This window comes from Myotis yumanensis, unplaced genomic scaffold (genome assembly GCF_028538775.1).
Source record: "Myotis yumanensis isolate MYYU_CA2020_CCGP unplaced genomic scaffold, mMyoYum1.0.hap1 SCAF_1, whole genome shotgun sequence".
NCBI lineage: Eukaryota > Metazoa > Chordata > Mammalia > Chiroptera > Vespertilionidae > Myotis > Myotis yumanensis.
In genome coordinates, this window is record NW_027223752.1 from 138,429,890 (window position 1) to 138,451,626 (window position 21,737).

Below are 21,737 nucleotides of genomic sequence, written 5' to 3' on the forward strand. Positions count from 1 at the left end.
CTGTGGTCTCCACATGTTAACATCTTGCTCATTCTTGTCACCAGACATATCTCTTATACTGTTGAATATTAATAATCTCTGTTTCCCTGATTTTTTGAGATGACATTTCTCTCCTACTCATTTAATAAAGGAAAACACTCCCTCTGGTCCTTTAGGGGGACAACTATTTGATTGAACGGTTTCTAAATGTCTGTACATTTTGCAATTACTGTACACGTCTTTTTCTTCTTGATTTTTTTCTGTTTTTTCTCCAAAACGTGTACAGTAACTGAAAAATGTATTCACTTCTTTGCCATCGCCAAGGGCATTTGCAGGTTTCCTGCCCTCCTGACAACATTTGAGTGTGTTTAGGAAATGCTGTTTGGAGCCCGAGGCTGGGCCACATTAGTGCGCTGGGAGAGGGGATAGAGGGCCTACAGGGCAGGGAGGACCAGCATTCTGACCCACTGCCTTCCCTGCCAGGTGGGCACGTGGAGGGAACGCTGCCGTGATTGGTCCCTCGTAACCAGGTGACCACAGAATGTGTTCTGGTTGGCTGGGGCCCGCCAGGAGCCCTGCCTTCTGTTGAGAAACAGCTGTGGCAGGCAGTGGAGCTTCGCCTGTGCTCTCTTCTTGCAGTGGTTGTGATTCTCAGCAGTTGCCTGATCAGTACACCTTTTAAATACGTGAGACTGCTGGCTGTCCTCACAGACTAGTCAACTCTGTGGAGGCGGCAGCAGCTGACAGCTGGGCGGGGGCGGCGGGGGCCCCTGGGTTTGCCCTTTTGGGGGTTGGGCGGGGCGGGGGGTGGTTAGGGGGACTGTTGAGTGAAGGCAGTGACAGCAGCAGGAGTAGAGGTTCCTCATGGGGAACAAATTCAGCTGCTGCCTGAAGCCCAACGCCAGCCCCAAGGTGGGCCAGAGCTTGGAGTGGGTGAATCCGCACCCTGAGTCTGATGCCTGTGAGGTGACTCAAGCTGCCTGGGCACATGAGGACTTGGGTCTCCTGTTCTGCAAATGCCACCCTGTGCTGCGCCTCAGTAACCAGCAAACGCCCAAAGGTAAGGGGTGGCAGGGGTTCGCTGATCTCAGTCACACCTCTGGGCTCTGCTGACCCCAGGACCCCCTAGATGGGCACCACCTCAGACTCCTCCTTGCCTTCTTTCTGGCATCCCGATCCTTTATTTTTCCCCCGTCATGTCTGGCCAGTTTCTTTCCCTGTTCAGTACCCAAATACCCAGTTCTTTCTTCCATCCCCATTCAGCCTGAGACACTCCAGTTGGCCCTTCCTGTTCCTGGCTCTCTGTAGTGTCTCCTGGGACTCCAGGAAGAATTGTGGGTATATTCTCTCCTTTTTCTCAGTGAAAACTTTAACATCCCAACTTCCAAGGTTCCATCCCATCTCCCTGTCCTTACCTAGCCTTTTGGTTCTTAGTGAAGGAATCAGGTAGGGCCCAGTGATACCCTTGTTTCCACCTGTTAAGACAGTTGATACTCTGAACAGTTCTGCTGCAAAGATTTTAGGGGTTGTTAGGTAAACTCAAAATCGATAACCGACATAGAACCTATATAGTGTTATTACATTGGCTGTTTTCAGTTGCCTGGATAGAAGCTATTTATTCCTTCCAACTTATAATTTGAACACAGAAGGAAATGGTGGGAGAGGAAACTCAAAATTTCTCGAATCATGTGAAATGTTACTGCCAGTCCTACAGAGAATAGTTGCTTGTTTGTTTTTTTACTTATAGCAGAACCCAGGGAGTTCTGATTACTTTGATATGTCCACGTTGACACAAAATTTCCTCAGTCTTCCTTCAGTGACCTAACAGACTTCCCTGTCACATTGTTTGTCCTAAAGGAGCGGGGATGGTTCACAAGAGTGTTGGTCAAAAGTTTCTAAAGAGAACACACATATGTAGACTTTACTTTGTAACATAAAGTCTTGGCAGTTAAGATGTAAAATTGTGGGCAAGGAGGTTTGTCCTCATCGTCTCCCGTACTGCCAGTAGGTTCCTGTTTAACTGTAAGAATGTTGAGGTCAAAGTTCTGAAGTCCAGATGCCTGAAGAGGGGTTTGGGGAATGGAGAAGTGGGAGGAGAGAGGGAGAAGAGAGGAAATATGGTACTTGGTTTAAAATAATTCTGGGTAACAAATATAGCTAATGAAGACTGTGATTTGTGAAGTAGGAAAGATACATTTACAAAGATGTTAAAGCCTCTTTGGCCCTTTTTTTTCTCATTTAAATGGTAGAGATTATTTCATAGAGAAAACACACCATAGCTCTTATTCTATTGAAACTCTAGTTGAGCTTTTAATTTCTTTAAAAGTTAGAATAATTAAGCCTAGGGGTTCAACTGGATGGTCGCTATGTCTTTATAACTGAAAAGTACTCCCTGTTCAGTATATTAAAATAGTATGAAAAAATGAGCAACTTACATGAATTAATGAATTGTACCTTTAAACACAAAACAAGTGAGAACATGTGAAATTTTCTGTTCACTCTGTTTGGTGCTATAAGGTAAGCCTCTGTCTGAGTGGTTTTATAAACCAGTTAGTAGATGGGTAGTGTTGGATGAGAGACCAAAATAGGACCTTTATATATTTAAGATTTACAGCTCACTCCCATGTATAGCCCATTTGGTCCTTCTAACTGCAAACAAGTCCCATGTATATACTTCTATTGCTGATGAAGAAACTGAGACTTAGAGATGTGAACGGATGTGTAACCAGCTGCTGAACAGGAGAGGCTGACATGCTGGTGATAGATATGCCAAATTCAATTTGGTGATGCATACAGCACTCCTTAGAATGCAGCCTATATGTTATAAACTCTCCACAAAGTGAGCCTATTTAACTTGCTCCAGTCTTGATTATTTCCATTTGAAATTATTGTATACAACTCAGAAGCAACTATTACCACTCCATCTATGTCTAAAACAGCAACAACAACAAACTGATGAACAAAATAGGTCCAGAGACATAGAAATATGAAACAGCTGATGAATCTCAGAGGGAAGGCTGGAGTGGGTGGGTGGGTGGGACTAGATCAAGCAAAGAATGCAAGTGAAAACTTTCACATATATGCATAACCCATGGACACAGACAATAGGGTGGTGAAGTCCTGGGGGTGGGCTAGAAGGGGACAATTGTGGAAAATAGAGGACATCTGTAATACTTTGAACAATAAAGATTGAAAAAAATCACTTTGATGAAAGTATAAAAAGTCACTGTCGTGAAAGTTTCCCCGTAGATTAAAGCATTGAGCTTTTATACTATCCTTTTAAACGTGCCACGATGAATAGCCCCAAGGAAGCCACAGCTAACTAAATAAGTTCATTTTGTGAATAGAGTTAGAATTAGCCAAATGGTAAAGAACATTTGCCAAATATAGCTCATGATTTGGGCATATTTGATATATTAGCAGGTATCTGACAGTAACTGGCCACAGTTTACTTTGTTTCTTAACACTGTTTCTGAAATGTGCTGGTAATATCAGTGTGAAAGAGACTGACTATATTTCTAATTGATAAGTAGAAGTGGGGAAACACCTAAATAATCCATAGATTATTTAGGTGCAAGTTAAAAAAAAAGTCTAAGACATAGCCGGGTTTTACTGCACATGTATAGCAAGATTCTGCAATTTTGAATTTACTGAGTAGAATTTTTATATTGTTGCCTTTACTAAAATTGGCTGATTACCATTACTTAAAACGTATTCCCATGCCCTAACTGGTTTCCCTCAGTGGATAGAGTGTCGGCCTGCGGACTCAAGGGTCCCAGGTTCAATTCCGGTCAAGGGCATGTAATTGGTTGCGGGCACATCCCCAGTAGGGGATGTGCAGGAGGCAGCTGGTCGGTGTTTCTCTCTCATCAATGTTTCTAACTCTCTTTCCCTCTCCCTTACTCTCTGTAAAAAAATCAATAAAATATATTTTTAAAAAAGTCTTCCCTACAGTAAGTGATATAAGTTGATGTGTAGCTATTTTTTAAATTATGAATTTTTCTCGTCAACAAAATTGTATGCCTTTTCTCTTCTTCCTTCAGGTTTAATCCCTTCTGGCCATCCTGGGGCTGGCACAATTTTCCGGAAGAAATGTCAAATGATCGGTAAGTCAAGATAGGATTGAGGTCACAGGTTTTTGTTTGAACAAATAAAAAACATTTCAGTTGTTTATGTATGAGGATTGAATTTGTGATCGTACATAGTGCTCAAGCACAGAATCCTGTCCCACATTAGAATTTGAAGCTATTCAAACTCTCTCCCCTATGTAATGCTGCCAGAGTACCTCAGAGGCACAGAGCCCTATGGGGTTCCCCAGAAGCCTAGCAGGAGCACGTGCAACTATGCCCATTTCCTGTGTCCTGTTTGTTTTAGGATAAGAACCAGAACTGTAGGACTTTAATGCTTCTGCTTGCCTGCTTATTTCCTTAATGTTATGTTCAATCGAGTTTACTTGCTTAAAAAGGCACAAGGATCGAGGCTTTCTGTTGATTGTGACAGCAGTAGTACAGGCAGGGAAGGATCCATTTTATTTGAATCCATGCAGCTCAATACAAAGTGGGGGTTTTAACATGTGTTTTCATGGCCTGTGTGCATGACTGTCTGGAGCTGATCATTTTGCTTAGGATTGCTGCATTTCTCAGTTTCTTCCAGAGCCAGGGGCTGCTCAGCTGTAGAGAGAGGGTGAGAGAGTAAAGGAAGTGCTATCCCATGCCCCTCTCCTCAGTCCTAAGGAATGTGTGCCTATGATGCCCCTCCCATGTTAAAGGAGGCAGAATGGGAACCAGAGTTCAGCCCAAGACCCTCTTTGGAGCTTTTATTTTTCTTCAGATCTTTATTGGAACAAAACGATTTTGTGTGTTGTACACTTGTTTACTTAGGTTAGCCGCATCATTTTAAAGTTTAAATTGGATAGGTTACTTTGCAGTTGAGTAGAGATGCATTTAATTTCTTAGTAAAATATTCTAGGTGGTTACCTAAGTGGTTCAGGATGCTTGCAGGTGCCTGGCCAGAAACTGGTTCTTAGAGCCCTCAACTGTTAGATCCTCGTGGTTCAAGTACAGAGGGTATCCATGTAGAAGTGGAAACTCTGACTGAGTACTGGCTCAGAGGCACAACAGATAAGCTTTTTTGTTAGCCAAGTTTCTCCCCTGGCTTTGCCCTTTGCCCTTTCCTTCTGGACATGAGAGACTTTTATTTGTACCTAAAACAGAATATCCATTAGGTCAAAAGTGTAAAACTTAGTTTTAAGATACTGCTTATGGGACTCATCTTGCCAGGTGCTTTAAATTTTAAATTTTGTTGGAAGTTATAAAAGAAATGGAATAAAATTTGGTCTTATCTATATATATAAAAAGCCAGCGACTAGAACACCATAACGGGTGGGATCAGGCCAGTCGTTTTGACACCCACTGTGGCCAGTGAACTGACCAGATTGTGGGGGGGCTGGCTGGCCAACCTCCTGCAGCCCCTACCCCAGGCCCGCACCACCCCTGCTGGGCCCCCACCACTCCCAGTGGCCCACAGCTCCTCCCCCAGGATGGTCCTGCCCCTGATTGCTCCCCCTCCCCAACAGGGCAAGGGGCTGGCCAGCCAACCTCCTGCAGCTCTAATCCCCAGTCAACCCACTCCTGATCACCCACCACCACCCTGATGGCCAGTGGCGCCTCCCCACAGCCAGCTCTGCCCCTGATCACCGACCCCCACACATCCAGCCCCTCCCCACAGCTGGCCCCACCCTCAATTGGCCTCCCCCACCCCAATTGGGGGTGGGGCCTTCTGGCCAATCACCCATGGCCCCTCCCGACAGCCAGCTTGGCCCTAATCAGGCCCCAGTCAGGGCAGGCTGGCTGGCCAATCTTCTGCCCTTTCCTCCTCTCAACAGGCCCGCCCACATCTGTCCTGATTGGGGCCTGGCCAGCCAGACTCCACCCTTGCACGAATTCCTTCACTGGGCCTCTAGTTTTGTATATTAGTAATCTTTCAGAAAATCAGTAACTTATGTTTTTCTGTGGCATTTGTATCAGGATTGATCAGTTAATTCTTTTTATTCTTAGTTGGAGAAAAGAGGAAGAACAACTTTTTCTACCACGTAAGTACATACTCGAAAAGTTATGTAAGAAATTAATAATTTGAATTAAAATTGTCTACCATAATTGTTAAAAATCTATTGAGTCCAGTATCATTAGCATGAACCTGTTTTGGAAGATTTTCTTAATCACTTCTGTTACCTTAATTAACAGGTTTACATATGCAGGAAAGTTTTGGTTTAGTAATGGTCATTTTTAAGGGGTCCTGACCTTTAAGTTAAATGTCAGTAACATGGTTGTGATATAAAGATCTGCCTTAATTTTGTGCCTTAACTTTTCATTTGTTTTTTAACAAAAGTAACAACCATATAATAGCTAAGGCAATTTTTGTGTTATCTATTGACTTATTGTTTTAGCAGCTGAAAGCTTAGCTTTCTCCCTCCAGTGTGGTCTTATTTCTCTCCTTCTGTTCTCCCAACATGTATCAAGGTTTTTAATAAATCTGAATCAGTGTTTCTGTTATCATAGCTATGCAATTGTTTGTTACCATTGAGCCATCTATTTCTCTGGCTGTGCCTTTTTCTTGTATACCCTTCATTCTTTTGATCAAAAAATGTATACGCACTCTGCATGAATGTTGGTGTTTATTAACTTACTTGAGGCCCCATGCCTGTGATTCAGGGCCTGGTGGGGGGTGAAGCTTGTGGGGATAGGCCCGCTGTGGGAGCCGCCAAGCAGCACTCCCATTGTGGGAGTGCACTGACCACCAGAGGGCAGCTCCTGCATTGAGTGCCTGCCCCCAGCTGGTCAGTGCAAATCATAGCGACTGGTCATTCCACCCTTTGGTCGTTTTACACATTAGGCTTTTATTATATAAGATAGTTCATTTTCAAAATTTGAAAGAATCTACAGAAGTGAAAAATTTTGTGAATACCTGTTTTCAAACTGATGACCATTCTGGTCCAGGCACTGCTAACAAAACTAAGTAGTGGAATTGCAAATGTCAAGAATTAATATTTTAGTCGATATTTGTGTGCCCTCAATTTGTCACCTATTGCCAGTTATATATCTCCCCATTTAAAAAAAGTCTAGTCAGAGTTTAGAATAAGTTTTCTTTATTCAAAGCATAGTCTGACTTTACCTATTATTTTGAATCAATTAAACCTGAAAAGGAGTGAAAATTGAGTTATCATCTGTTAAAATGTGTATTCATTTTTGGGACCCCCTGTATTACTGAAATTTGAGCACTGCTACACTTCTTCAGAATAATCCAAACCCCTCTCCCTCCTCAACATGATCTCACGTAGTCAAAGGCAGCAGGTAGGCTGGTCTCTCTGATTTCAGAAATAACTGCTTTATATCTAACAATCTAATAACTTGGCAGAGAAAGATGACTGTTGGCAAAAACTCTACATTTATGCTACATTAACATAATACCTAGTAAGTTTTCATTTTTATGTTGTGGAATTAATTTTTTTTAGTGTATTCAGTTCTTCTTTTCTATTTTTTCCCCGAACATGCTGTGACATTTGTCACAGGCCTGTCAAAAATATTTTCCACGTACTGACCACATTTGTTCCATTTCTTATTGGAAGCCATCTCCCTAGCCTTTTGTTATCCTCCTCTACTATGCACTTGTTCTCTGAAGGCCTGCTCTGTGTCTGCTTTGAAGCATATTTCTTTAAAGTCATCCGGGATCTCACATACTGCTCTCTTATGTTGGATCCCCGATTTCTTAGATCAGCGATTTTCAACCTTTTTCATCTCATGGCATGCATAAACTAATGACTAAAATTCTGTGACACACTAAAAAAATGTGTGTTTTACCAATCTAAAAAAAAAGTATAATTGTGATTCATTCACTCTTGGCATCTATTGTGGTGTTGGTTGTTGTCATTTTGTTATTTGACAATGTAAGGGAAAAGGTCAATGCCCCTGCCCAAATAGTCAGGTATTGCATTTTGTAAACATTCTTGCTGCACACCAGTGTGCTGGGTGGTACACTGGTTGAAAATCTTTGTCCCGTGTTTATGTTTTCCTCTGTATTGTTATTCTCCTTTGTTTCACTGAAGCACTTTTTCCTGGGAAAGGATACATGGGCAGAAATTGTTTGAAGATCTAGCCTCTCTGAAATGCCTCCTACTTAACAAAGCAGAGAATTCTAGGTTGAAATTAAGTTTTGCAGTTCTAAAGACATTTCTACTGTTTTCTCATTATAGTGTTGCTCTCAAATATATTGGCAATGTATGATACACTGTATATTTGCAATTTCAGTAATTTCCTCCACCCTTTCTTCTCTGGAAATGTTTAGAAGCTTATCTATTCCTGGGATTCTGAAATTTGATGGTATGTTTGGTATGCACCTTTTCATTTTATTGTGGCCATCAAGACTCCAGGTCTTATCTACTTTCAGGGGATATTTTTGTTTCTTTTATACAATCTTTATTCCTTCTTTTTCCTAACATTCCCATTACTCAGACATTGGAACTCTTAGACCAATATTCCTGGACAAATCTCTAAATATTTTCCCTTCTTATTTCCCATTTTGTCTTTTTCTGCTTCCTGGAGATTTCCTTGACTTTGTTCACCAACCTCCTTTTTAAAAAATTTTTATTGAATTCAGAGAGGAATGGAAAAATAGAAACATCAATGATAAAACATAATCATTGATTGGCTGCTTTCTGCACGACCCCTACTGGGGATTGAGCCTGCAACCTGGGCATGTGCCCTTAACCAGAATCAAGCCCGGGACCCTTCAGTCCGCAGGCCAATGCTTTATCCACTGAACCAAAGTGGCTAGGGCCACCAATACTTTATAATTCTGTTTTGTTTATCTAGTTTTTAATTGATAGTGTTCTCTTATATCCTGTCATTTTTTATAGCATTTCATTCTTTTACCAATGCAATGTTTTGCTTTTCTGAAGTTTATTTATTTATTTATTTGTTTGTTTACTAGTGGCCTGGTGTACAGAGTCGTACTCAGGTGGGGTCCCTCGGTGTTTCGGACCGACGGGGGGGGGGGGGGCTTGCAGGAGGGAGGGACCTTGGGAAGTTGGCCAGCCAGCCCCCCCTTATTGCCAGCAGCAAGTAAGGCACGGTTAAGGCACCGCCAATTCCATGAGGAATCGGGATCCCTCCTCCCTCCTGTCTGGGTCCGGTGTGCAGGTGAACCAGATTTGAGGATGTCAGGTCCCCATCTGCAAGGTCTGGGCCAGTGCGCATCATAGTTACCGGCCAGTCTTCCAGTTGTTCCAGTTGTTAGGCTTTTATATAGAGAAAAATTTAATCCTGACCTGAAGATAGTATTCTATTGCTTTTCAGAGAGCGTAGAAGAATGGGAGGTAGGAAGTGGGAGAGGAGAGAGAGAGAGAGAGAAAAACATCTATGTGAGAAATACATCCACTGACTGCCTCTCAAATGCTCCCCAACCAGGGAAGGGAGTGAATCTAAAACCCAGGTACTTGCCCTTGACTAGGAACCAAACCCTAGAGCTTTTGGTGCAAAGGACAATGCTCTAACTACTGAACATCACTGGCCAAAGGAAGACTGATGAATTAATTAATTAATTTATTTATTTATTTATTTTTGCTTCTGAATTTTATCACTCACATTATTTCCTTTTATGCTACCGTTTTATTTTATACTAGGGGCCCGGCGAATGAAATTCATTCACGGGTACAGTCACTAGGCCTGGCCTGCGATCAGGGCCGTCTTTCCCAGCTTCCCGCAGCCGGTCCTGCCCCCCACTACCACCGAACCCCGTTTGCCATCAGGTGATTGGTGCTTGACAGCCAGGGGAAGGGACTACAAGAGGTATTCAGTGCACCTCATAGTGACTGGCCCAGCAGTCATTCTGGTCATACTGCCATTTGGGTCAATATAACCCTTTGATTATATAGGATAGAGGCCTGGTGCATGGGTGGAGGCCGGATGGGCTGCCCTGAAGGGGGTCCTGGATCAGGTTGGGGAAGCCTGCAGGGTGGAAGGGCCCTTGGGGCAGGGGATGTGGGGTTTGCAACCTGGCCCTGCCCCCAATCTGAGTGGGGGTCCCTTGTGGGGGTAGGGATGGCTGGGCAAGGGGCCACCAGAGTTTGCAGGAAGGCCATGCCCCCAATCAGAGTGGGTGTTCCCTGCTGGGGGCAGAGCCAGCCTGGGTGAGGGGTCTGGGGTGGTTTTCATGCAGGCCACACCTTCTGCTCAGGGTGGGGGTCCATGTTGGGGGCGGAGCCAGCCTGGTTTAGGGGCCTGGAGTGATTTTCAGGCTGGCCACCCCCCTGATCAGGGTGGGGTCCCCGCTGGGGAGCAGGGCTGGCCTGGGTGAGGTGTCTGGGGCAGTTTACAGTCTGACCATGCCCCCAGTTGGGGTGGGGGTCCTTGCTTGGGGGTAGGGATGGCCTTGGCAAGGGGCTGAGGATGGTTTACAGGCCAGCCACAACCCCAATTGTGTTGGGGTGCTCACTGGGGGCAGAGCCGGCCTGGGTGAGGGGCCTGGGTGGTTTGCAAGCTGACTTAATCTCCAGTCAGGATGGTGGGGGGTCCTCACTGGGGATGGGGCTGGCCTAGGCAAGGGTCCTGGGGTACTTTACAGGCCAGCCAAGTCCCCGGCTTTGTCAGGACAGACGTGTGGAAGATGTCTGGTCTAATTAGCATATTACCCTGTTGTTAGTATAGATAGGACAACTCATTTGCTGATACCACAGATTCTAAATTGTTCTATGAAAGTAATAACTAAGAAATATGATGTTCTTAGCATGTAGATTTTAGGAAATGCTTTCAATTTGCTTTTTGTTTATGAGTTCAGATTTTTTAAATTAAATTCATTGGGGTGACATTGGTTAAAATCCTTATTTAGATTTCAAATGTACATGTCTCTGATACATGATCGCTACATTGCATTGTGTGTCCACCACCTAAAGTCAAATAATCTCCCCTCACCATATATTTGGTCCCCTTTACCCTTTACTTACCCCCACACCCCGTCCCTCTGGTAACCACCATACTGTTGTCTATGTCTGAGTTTTAGTTTTATATTCCACATATGAGTGAGAACATATGCTTCTTAACTTTTTCTGTCTGACTTCATTTAGCATATAATACCCATGTTGTGACAAATGGCAGTACTTCCTCCTTTCTTATGGCTGAGTAGTAGCACCATATACACACATGAACACACACACACACACACACACACATCTTCTTTATCCAAACATTTACTGAAGGACACTTTATTTTCACGTTTTGGCCATCAGGAATAATGCTACAATGAACATATATCTTTGCAAATAAATGTTTTTCAATTGTTCTGGTAGATAACCAAAAGAGGGGTTGTCAGGTCATATGGTAATTCTATTCTTGTTTTTGTGAGGTAATTCCATACACTTTTCCATAGTGGATGTACAGTTTATGTTCCTACTAGCAGTGAATGATGGTTTCTTTTTCTCCGTAACTTCTACAACACTTGTGATTACCATTCTGCTTTGGTCTATCTTTCTTTTTGGCTTCCTTCAGGTGTGTTGTGGTCCCTGGCTGACTTTTTATATCTAACAAGAGGCCCAGTACACAAAATTCACGCACTGAGGGGTGGCAGGGGTTGTCCCTGAGCCCGGCTGCACCCTCTCCAATCTGGGACATCCCCCTCCTCACAATCCAGGACTGCTAGCTCCTTACCACTCGCCTGCCTGCCTGCCTGATTGCCCTAACCACTTCTGCCTGCCAGCCTGACCACCCCCTAACCACTCCCCTGCCATCCTGATCACCCCCTAACCACTTCTGCCTGCCAGCCTGATTGGCACCTAACTGCTCCTTTACCGGCCCAATCACCCCCAACTGCCCTCCCCTGCCAGCCTGATCTCACCCTCAACTGCCTTCCCCTGTGAACCATCTTGTGACAACATGGGAGTGGCCATCTTGTGATGACATGGGGGTAGCAATCTTGTGGCAGCCATCTTGTGACAACGTGGGGCGGCCATCTTGTAATGATGTGAGGGTGTGAGGGTCAATTTGCATATTACCTCTTTATTATAATGGATTGGAAACACAAGGTGTGAGCATACTTTTTTTTCATATTTACTCCAGAATTTCATTATTTCTTTTTTTGTTTAAATAAGTCTTTATTGTTCAGGTTATTACAGTTGTTCGTCTTCTTTCCCGCGTTAGCTCCCCTCTACCTTGTTTCCACCCCACCCCATGCCCTTACTCCCCCATTGTCCTCATCCACAGCTGTTCAATTTTTTCCAGTCTCTTTCTGCACCACCCACCCGCTTCACCCCAAGAATTGTCAGTCCACTCCCTTTCTATGGCCCTGATTCTGTCTGCCAGATTTGTCCACAATAAAGGTACTATTTACCTTTTTTAAAATAAGGCTTTATTGTTCAGATTATTACAGTTGTTCCTCTTTTTCTCCCATAGCTATTTTCTACCCAGTACCCACTCTCTGTCCTTACCCCCCCACACACACTGCCCTCATCCATAGGTGTACGATTTTTGTCCAGTCTCTTTCTGCACCACCACCCCCTTTGCCCCTTAGAATTGTCAGTCCACTCCCTTTCTATGTCCCTGATTCTATTATATTCACCAGTTTATTCTATTCATTATATTTTTTATTGACTTGATTTTTAGATTAACTTGTTGATAGATATGTATTTGTTGTCACTTTGTTGTTCATAATTTTTATCTTTACCTTTTTCTTCTTCCTCCTCTTCTTAAAGAATACCCTTCAGCATTTTGTATAATACTGGTTTGGGGGTGATGAACTCCTTTAGCTTTTTCTTATCTGTGACGCTCTTTATCTGACCTTCAATGCAAAATGATAGCTTTGCTGGGTAGAGTAATCTTGGTTGTAGGTTCTTGCTATTCATCACTTTGAATATTTCTTGCCACTCCCTTCTGGCCTGCATAGTTTCTGTTGAGAAATAAGCTGACAGTTGTATGGGTACTCTCTTGTAGGTAACTAGCTATTTTTCTCTTGTTGCTTTTAAGATTCTCTCTTTGCCTTTTGCTCTTGGCATTTTAATTATGATGTGTCTTGGTATGGTCCTCTTTGGGTTCCTCTTGTTTGGGGTTCTCTGAGCATCCCGGACTTGTAAGTGTATTTCTTTCACCAGTTAGGGGAAGTTTTCTGTCATTATTTCTTCAAATAGGTTTTCAATATCTTTCTCTCTCTCTTCTTCTGGCAACCCCATAATTCAGATGTTGGTATATCTCAAGTTGTCCCAGAGGCTCCTTACACTATCTTCATATTTTTTATTCTTTTTGCTTTTTACTTTATGGGTTGGGTGTTTTTAGCTTCTTCATATTTCAAATCTTTGACTTGACTCTTGGGATCCTCTAGTGTACTGTTGGATCTCACTATATTATTCTTTATTTCAGTCAGTGTATGCTTAATTTCTAATTGATCCTGTTTCATATCCTTAATGGTCTCTCTAAATTTCTCAAAGGTTTCTAGATGATTCTTGAGTAACCTTATAACCATGGTTTTGAACTCTGTATCCAGTAGTTTTCTCTCCCCCATTTCTTTCGTTTGTGACATGTTTCTTTGTCTTTGCATTTTGGCTGCTTCCCTGTGTTGATAGAGTGGTTTTGTGTGCCAGGTGTCCTATAGGGCCCAGTGACTCAACACCCAACTCACCTGTGATTGACACTCTTGGTGCACCCCTTTGTGGGCTTTGTGTACAGTTTTGTTCTAGTGAAGCCTTGACTGTTGTTGGTATCACTGGAAGGAATTGACCTCCAGACCAGTCGGCTGTGATGACCAGTTGTGTGTACAGTAGGAGAACTGCTGTGCTGGAGACAACCTTATGAAGCAGGACTTGCTTCAGTGAGGCTTTGATGCTCACTGAGTCTGCTCCCTGAGTGTGTCTCTTATGAATCTGTGGGGTTTTAATCTGGTGTGATCTCACTTTGACCACTGTGTACACTGGCTCTTGGATTTCCAAGGAGGTGCAAAGTCAGCCACTGCCTGAGGCCAGCCAGCAGAAGCTACAATGAGATCTGCAGATTCCTCCTCTTTGTTTGGGGTTTGGAGGTTCCCACATGGAGTGCAGCTGTGAAGCAGTGCAGGCTGCTAAGGAGCCTTAGGCCTTCTTTGGAAGCTCTGGGGTTCTTAGACCCAGTTGCAGTTTGTTAGATTAGGTTGCAAAAGGTCAGGCCATTCATATGCAAAAGCCTCTGTGCACAGCTTGGGTGAGGTTATAAATTGGGTGGAGTGTGGTCTCAGGGAATCACAGGGTGGTGCAAACAGCAATGGTTGCCCATCAGCCTTGCCCCATTAGGTTCCTGGGTCTCTGTGTCCCACGGCTTCATGCAGGAAGAATGATTGCTGCAAGCACCTCTGTGAGAAACCCGCCCTCGTGTTCCGACCTGATGCCAGACAATTTGGGTTCTCCTCGTATGAGTGTGGGTCCCCAGATTCTGGCCCATCACTGGATTTCAGAGCTTTCGGGAGCTTGTATCTCCCTCCCATTTGAAAAAGACAACAGCATACCCAGTTGCCAGCCCATTTCACATGCCTCCGTACCTCTGCTCTTCCGCCCCTCTGCATCTCCTACCAGTCTAGATGTGCTTTTCTCTTTCCCTCTAGTTGTCGGACTTCCACTCAGCCAGCCTTCCAATGGTTCTGGATGATATCCATTTTGTCTTTTAGTTGTAGTTTTGATGTAGTTGTGTGAGGCAGCAAATACAGGCATTCACCTATGCCGCCATCTTGGTTCTCCCCCGAGCAGGAACTTTTAACTCTCAGGGCTTGTTGCAATTATCTATAGGAACATAAGCACAGGTGACCCAATTCGTTTCATTTGGATATACCAATACAAACGTCAGAGGGTACTTACTATTAATTAATATGGCCGAGCTTAACCAAAAACTAAGAAGAGAGAGAGAGACACAGGAGATAAACAATGCAAGAAATCACACAGGTTTATTTACCAGAGAGCTGATGGGTTTCAGTCCTTGGCAGGCCACCCGGAGACACTCGCCGACAGAGGAGACACACGGAGGTCGTCAAAAATACGCTGCAGCAATGAGCTCGGTCTCTTGACTCGAAGAGAGGCGCCTCTGGCAGTTTGGGCTCAGGCAGAGCAAGAATGGCAGTTTCCAGTTCGGCAGTTTCAGGGGGGAGGAGAGCGTTCTGTCTGTGGAGGGCAGACAAGCGTCTAAACCTCACCAGATTTGCTCTCCTTAAATCCTTGAAGCTGGGCGTCTTCAGTGTCTCATATCGGGTGCCATACACTGGTGCCGCCCTGTTATCTAGGTATACACTCAGGCAGGAAAGTTGTGACCATGTTCACAGCTTATCAATCATACATACATCTTATTTTTGGAGTTGTTTACAAGTTTTGGTCTAAGAATAAAATGGGGTCTACTTATGCTAACTTATGCTAATACAAAGTGAGTCTACTTTATGCTAACTTATGCTAATACAAAAATGGAGTTTACTTTATGCTAACTAAACTTATTACTATAACAGGCTTCTTCAGTGTCTCTTGCCAGTGTGTTCCGGTGGCCTTCTGGGCTTATCAGGATGCACACGCAGGAGGTTGCAAGTTTCTTATCAGGAGTTAACATGCTGGGAGTTATTGGACAGGAGTTAGCTTGCAGGGCATTACAAGTTACTTATCAGGGTCTCACACACACACACACAAGTTAAGTTTCACTTCTAAGTAAAGTTTAAAATTCACTCTAATAAAGAAATGAAATTTGATTATACTATCTTATACTAACTAAACTTATTACTGTAACAGGGCTACACTGCAAGAATTTGGGGTCTGCATTCTGAGCCTGCCTTGGGTTCTGTAAGACAAACTGGCTTTCTTACCCCTATTCCAGTCACTCTCTTTAGACACTAAAGTGTGCTTCCTCTGTTTTGTTCTTATACTTTGGGTAGCTTTTTTATGCCTTTAATTCTAATGACATATCTCTGAAAGGAAGGGGAAAGGAACTGGAATTGTGGTCAATTCAGAAATCTCAAACTTACACATTCAAACTCAAAATTAGAACTTAGAACTTATATTTAAAGTGTAAATCAAAGTTTAAAGTTTTAATTCAATGAAGTTAAAAATATTAATTCAGAGAATATTTTTGGTTACTTCTATAGTTAGCATACTCCATTTTTCTACTACAGCCTTGGTTAAGAGTTCTATTCAAACTGCATTTCATCAGATTGTCCCATTTCTGTGCCACATAGATGGAACAGTTCGCATTAATGCGTATAAGTGTTTGAAATTTTAAGTGATTCAGAAGTCATTATTAATTCTTAATATCCACAACTTGTGAAAAAGTAGAGAGAAAACAGTAAAGTTCCATTTTATTTTTTAACTAGACGCCCGTTCCTTGAAATTCATGCATGGAGGGGTGGGGTGCTCCCTCAGCCCAGCCTGCACCCTCTCCAATATGGGTAAACCGGCAGTCGGACATCCCTCTCACAGTCCGGGATTGCTGGATCCTAACCGCCTGCCTGCCTGCCTTCCTAGTTGCCCCTAACCGCTTCTACCTGCCAGCCTGATTGCACCCTAACTGCTCCCCTGCCGACCTGATTGACACCTAACTGCTCCCCTTACAGCCTGATCACCCCCAACTGCCCTCCCCTGCTGGCCCAATCGCCCCAAACTGCCCTACAGGCATGGTCAGCTCCAATTGCCCTCCCCTGCAGGCCTGGTCACCCCTAACTGCCCTCTCCTACTAGCCTGTTTGCCTCCAAATGCCCACCTTGCCAGCCTCATCACCTTCAACTGCCCTCCCCTGCAAGCCACCTCGTGACTTCCATCTTGTGACAGCCATCTTGTGACAACGTCGTGTGACACTAACTAGGCTTTTATTATATAGGATATGTAAAGATGAGGCAGCAGGCAGGATTTCAACAGGTACTTGATAGTAAGGTTTGAGTTGTCACCTAGACTCCTAGGCATGATAATTTTTCTAGCCTTTGCTATTGAACTTAAATCTGAGGAACCCTGGGTTCTCTGTTCTATTCCATTAGTCTATATGTCTTTTCTTGTCCCAGTACCAGGCAGTTGTGAGAACCATGTCTTGCTGATATAGCTTCATTTCTGGTATTGTGATCCCTCCAACTTTGTTCTTCTTTCTCAGCATTGCTGTGGTTATTCAGGGTCTTTTTTTATTCCATATAAATTTTAAGAATGTATGTTATAGATCTTTGAAATGTGCAAATGGTATTTTAATGGGGATTGCATTGAATCTGTAGATTGCTTTGGGTAGTATGGACATTTTAATGGTGTTGATTCTACCAATCCATGCACATAATATGTTCTTCTATTTGTTTAGCTCTTCCTCTATCTCTTTTTTCAATGTCCTATAGCTTTCTGAGTAGAGGTCTTTTACCTCCTTAGTTAAATTTATTCCCAGTTATCTTAATTTTTTTGGTGCATGGATAAATGGGATTTTTTTTTCATTTCTCTTTCTGTGAGTTCATTATCCTATATAATAAGAGAGAAACATGCAAATTAACGATCTCTCTGCTATGCCTGAGCCACGCCCACAAGCCTCACCCACAAGCCAATCTGAGTGACTATGCAAAATATCCAACAAGGATGGCGGTTAATTTGCATATGCCTGTGTCAAGTGCCCCAGGAGGCGACGGTGGCCATGGCCGTGGGCTCCTGGGACCTTCACCAGCCCCAGGAGGCACGCCAAGCTACACCCAGGGGCTCTCAGGACTTTCGCCAACTCTGGTACCGTCCCCTCCGCTACCCTCACCAGCCAATCAGGATGAGAGTCCCCTTTCCCCACCCTCCCCCATGCATGAATTTCTGCACCGGGCTACTAGTCTATATATATAAAGAGCCAGGGACCATAATGTACAAAACAACTGAAGGGATGACCAAACACCACACTTCATACGCAGCAGGTTCGGGTGAGCAGGGACTGGCGAGCGGGCTGAACTGCTGACCTCTCAGAAAACGGGAGACACAGGGCTGATCAGCTGCTGTAGGTGCTTGTGTGGCCCAGAGAGAGAAGCAGGGTCTGATACACAGCCTCCATGGCAGCTGCTGATCAGCCCTTGCCTCTCTCTCTCTGGGCCTCACCAGCAGCTGCAGCTCTCTCTCTCTGAGAGGTCAGCAGTTCAGCCTGCTTGCCAGAAGCCTGGGTGACTGCTGGTCAGCCACACCTCTCTGATCAGGCCCGGAGATAGGCCCAGAGATGCTGACTGGCATAGAAACTGACCAATCAAACAAATCTGGGTGAACTGAGAAGAGCCATTGGCTGCCTAGGAGGAAGAGCTTTTGAGGCTGACTGGCATTGAAACTGACCAATCAGAACATAATCTGGACCCAATGGCTGCCTAGGAGGCAAAGATTTTGAAGCTGACTGGCATAGAAACCAACCAATCAAAACCTAATCTGGATGAACTGTGAAGGCAGATCTTAAGGTGGGGACTGAGGAGAGGTTTTAAGGGCAAAGTTTGTTTGGTGGAAGGTGTAAGAAAGTGGTTCAATTTTTTAATGACCAGTTTGGCTGTACAGTGCATAGGGCTGGCTCTCAATCAAGATATAGTGATTATGTATTTTTGTCTGCCAAGTGCATCTCCTCCTGCTGAAAAAGGCTTCCCTTCCCCCTCCCCCCCCGCCCCCGCCTTAAAGCAATCCTATCCTATATAATCTAATGAGAGGGTAATATGTGAATTATAATGGGTTGACTCACCATCTTCTGGACATCCAACTTCCTTCTGGACAAAGCCATGGTGGTGGGGGCCAAGGCAGATGCAGTTAGGGGTAATCAGGCTGGTAGGGGAGGGCAGTTGGGGGTGAGATCAGGCTGGCAGGGGAGAGCAGTTGGAGGCAACCAGGCCAGCAGGGGAGGGCCATTGAGGGCAAGATCAGCCCATCAGGGGAGGGCAGTTGGGGGCAATCAGGCTGGCAGGGGAGGGCAGTTGGGGGTGATCAGGCCAGCAGGCAGAAGCAGTTAGGGGCAATCAGGCAGGCAAGCAGGCGAGTGCTTAGGAGCCAGCAGTCCCAGATTGTGAAAGAGATGTCCAACTGCCGGTGTATGGATTGGGCTTAAACGAGCAGTCAGACATCCGTGAGGGGTTCCAGATTGGAGAATGTGCATCTCGGCCGAGGGACACCACCCCCAGTGCACAAATTTCATGCACCGTGCCTCTAGTGCTGCTATAAAAAAGAAGGAACTTTTACCATTTGCAACAGCACAGATGGAACTGGAGAGCATTATGCTAAGCGAAATAAGCCAGTCGGAGAAAGATAAATATCATATGATCTCACTCATATGTATGATATAATGATGAACATAATTTGATAAACAAAAGTAGATCCAGAGACAAATAGCAACGGGGAGGGGGGCGAGGGGTTAAGAAGAGAAACCAAAGGACTTCTTTGCATACATATTAGCATAACCAATGGACACAGACACTGGGGCGGTAGGGGCTTGCCCACCAGGGGTGGGAATGACATGGGGAGTCAATTGGGGAAAAAGTAGACATGTAAAACTTTAGACAATAAAAAACAATAATAATAATAAATAAGTAAATCTAAGGAACCCCTTCCCTTTCTTGAAAAGATTGTAAAAGTCAATCTATTCTACCATTTGTTCTGAATGAGTGAACATACAGTAGGATTTTTGCCTTGTGTATTTTAGTGACCTACTGCAATAACTATAAAGACTACCTTATCATTGGCAGTTAGGCTCTTTGATTCTTTTTTAGTATTTGCATTTTTATCTCTATGTTTTTCTGTGGAGTTTATTGAGGTTGTATGCTAGCAACAGTAAAGTTTTAACCATAAAGAACAATTGTTTTACATATTCAAGCAAGATGAGAGGAACATAATCATCTGGCAGCCAGTATATCCAGGATTTGCTACGAGGTTTAATTCTGCCACCATAGTGGGTACTAGATACTTGGTACTGGAAATTTTGAAAAATTGGGAGTAGACCTGGACTGATGGGGAAGTACTCAGTGTTGCTTTGATTGGACCTAACAGTACTATACTGTAAAGTGTTGCTTTACTAAATGAACCCCCATAGACCTGTGAGCCCATGTCTGATTAAAAATTTTCAGTGTTTTAGCACTATTTTCAAATAGAACACAATGTACATTTATAATGGAAAAAATTTTAAATAGAGGAAATGGAAACAAATATCACCCAAAGTTTTACTAACTAGTCTATATTTTGGTGCATTTTTTCCTATTCTTTTTACTCCCCCTATATAGGTTTCTGGTCATAATTGACTTTATTATGGTGTATTATATGCCATATTGCAGCTGTATAGTAGTAAACCTTCCATTTGGAAAAAAAGTATTTGAATTGAGTTTTCATATTTTATGCTGTATTTGTCTGATGAGATCCCAAAAGTAAAGAATATGTTAACTGCATGGCTTAAGAAATATATCAGAGTTTTAGCTATAGTTAATTTATTTCTAGCTGGAAGGAGAATTTGTTCCTCCAAAGAGTGATTGTTTTCAAATTATGCCATCTGGAGCCTATGGTTACTGAGGAGTCAGTGGCTTTAAAGGGAAGCATCTGAAACAGGCAAAATGATATTATATCTATAATGATAAAGGTATAATATGCTAATTTGACCCCACATCCTCCCGGACAACCAACTTCCAGATGAAGCCAGGGCTGTGAGGGAAGCCTGGGTCCCGGGTGCCAGAGGGAAGCTGGTGCTGGCAGCAAGGGAAAGGAAGGCCTACTCCTGCATGAATTTTGTGTATCTGGCCTCTAGTATAATATAAAGATATTTCTGATTATTGGATACTGGCAGTTTTTAAATGCTCTGTATTTTAAATGATATCAACCGGATAATCTCCCTTTCCTGGCTTTTGTGTATATGAGGGGCACACTGGTGGGAAAGTATGACAGCATGATGAAAGCTAGTTTATAGGAATATGAGGAAAGAAGGATTATCTGAGTTAGTTTATAATAACACAAGAAAATTGATACAGTAGGCAGTTAGGCAGACACGAACAGAGTAGGAACGATAGGCCAAGTATGTCACCAAAGTAGAAAGCTGTTGGTGCCTAGCAATGGGCAAAACTGGGAAACCAAGTATTGTAGGGTGGGACCTCACCCAAGGGTGACCTTTCCTCCCTTAGCATATCACGGGTCATGCAGTTTACAACCCTTGAACTTTCATATATCTGGTCCCCTCACCTTTCCTCCCCCAGCATATGGACACCCTTGAAGAGAAACAATGGTCACAGAGAATAGTCTCATACAACTTGCATGCATGCCCTTGCACCCTGACTCCCATAGCATTAAGCCCTGAGGACAAAAGAAGTCCTGGCCTGATTCTAACAACCTTAGTAACAAAGCCTCCGGTCTGCTGAGCTTAGAGACAGAGTTTTGGTCAAAGTACAAGTAATATCTAGGCCTCAGTTGGTTTCAGCTTCAGGCCCAGCTTAGGTCCCCTAAGACCTTCCCTAAAATTTCTGCCTTTAGATAAAAGCCCTTAAGATGAAGGACCCAGCACCTGTGCTCTCTCTCCCTTGAGCATGCCTGTAGTTTTCCCCGCCCTCTTCTCAGGTGCTCTCAACCTGGAGCATGCCCATGCCTTCCCCCTCTTGTTCCCCCGGGCGTGTATATTCTTCCTTTCTTTCTTCTAAGTTCCAGGGGCCCTTCTTCTGCCTCTGTAACTTGTGTGTGGAGCCCACGCAGGAACACTGGCTCACTTCTACCTCTGTGACTTTCTAAATATACTTTCTCTTATAATTTAATTTCTTGGCTCTAAATTCTTCCTCAGCAAAACTCAACGACAAAA

The 21,737-nt window shown here is 43.8% G+C and overlaps 1 protein-coding gene across 1 annotated transcript in view; it reads left to right on the forward strand.

Annotated features, from left to right (window-relative positions):
- Positions 1-843: 843 nt before the first annotated feature.
- Positions 844-21,737, forward strand: part of LOC139017290 (cyclin-Y-like protein 1) — a 40,298-nt gene continuing 19,404 nt past the window's right edge. Inside the window, exons 1-3 of the mRNA XM_070425536.1 lie at positions 844-1,039; positions 4,023-4,085; positions 6,036-6,070. Of these exons, the coding sequence (XP_070281637.1) occupies positions 844-1,039; positions 4,023-4,085; positions 6,036-6,070 (294 nt within the window). The remainder of the gene's footprint in view (positions 1,040-4,022; positions 4,086-6,035; positions 6,071-21,737) is intronic.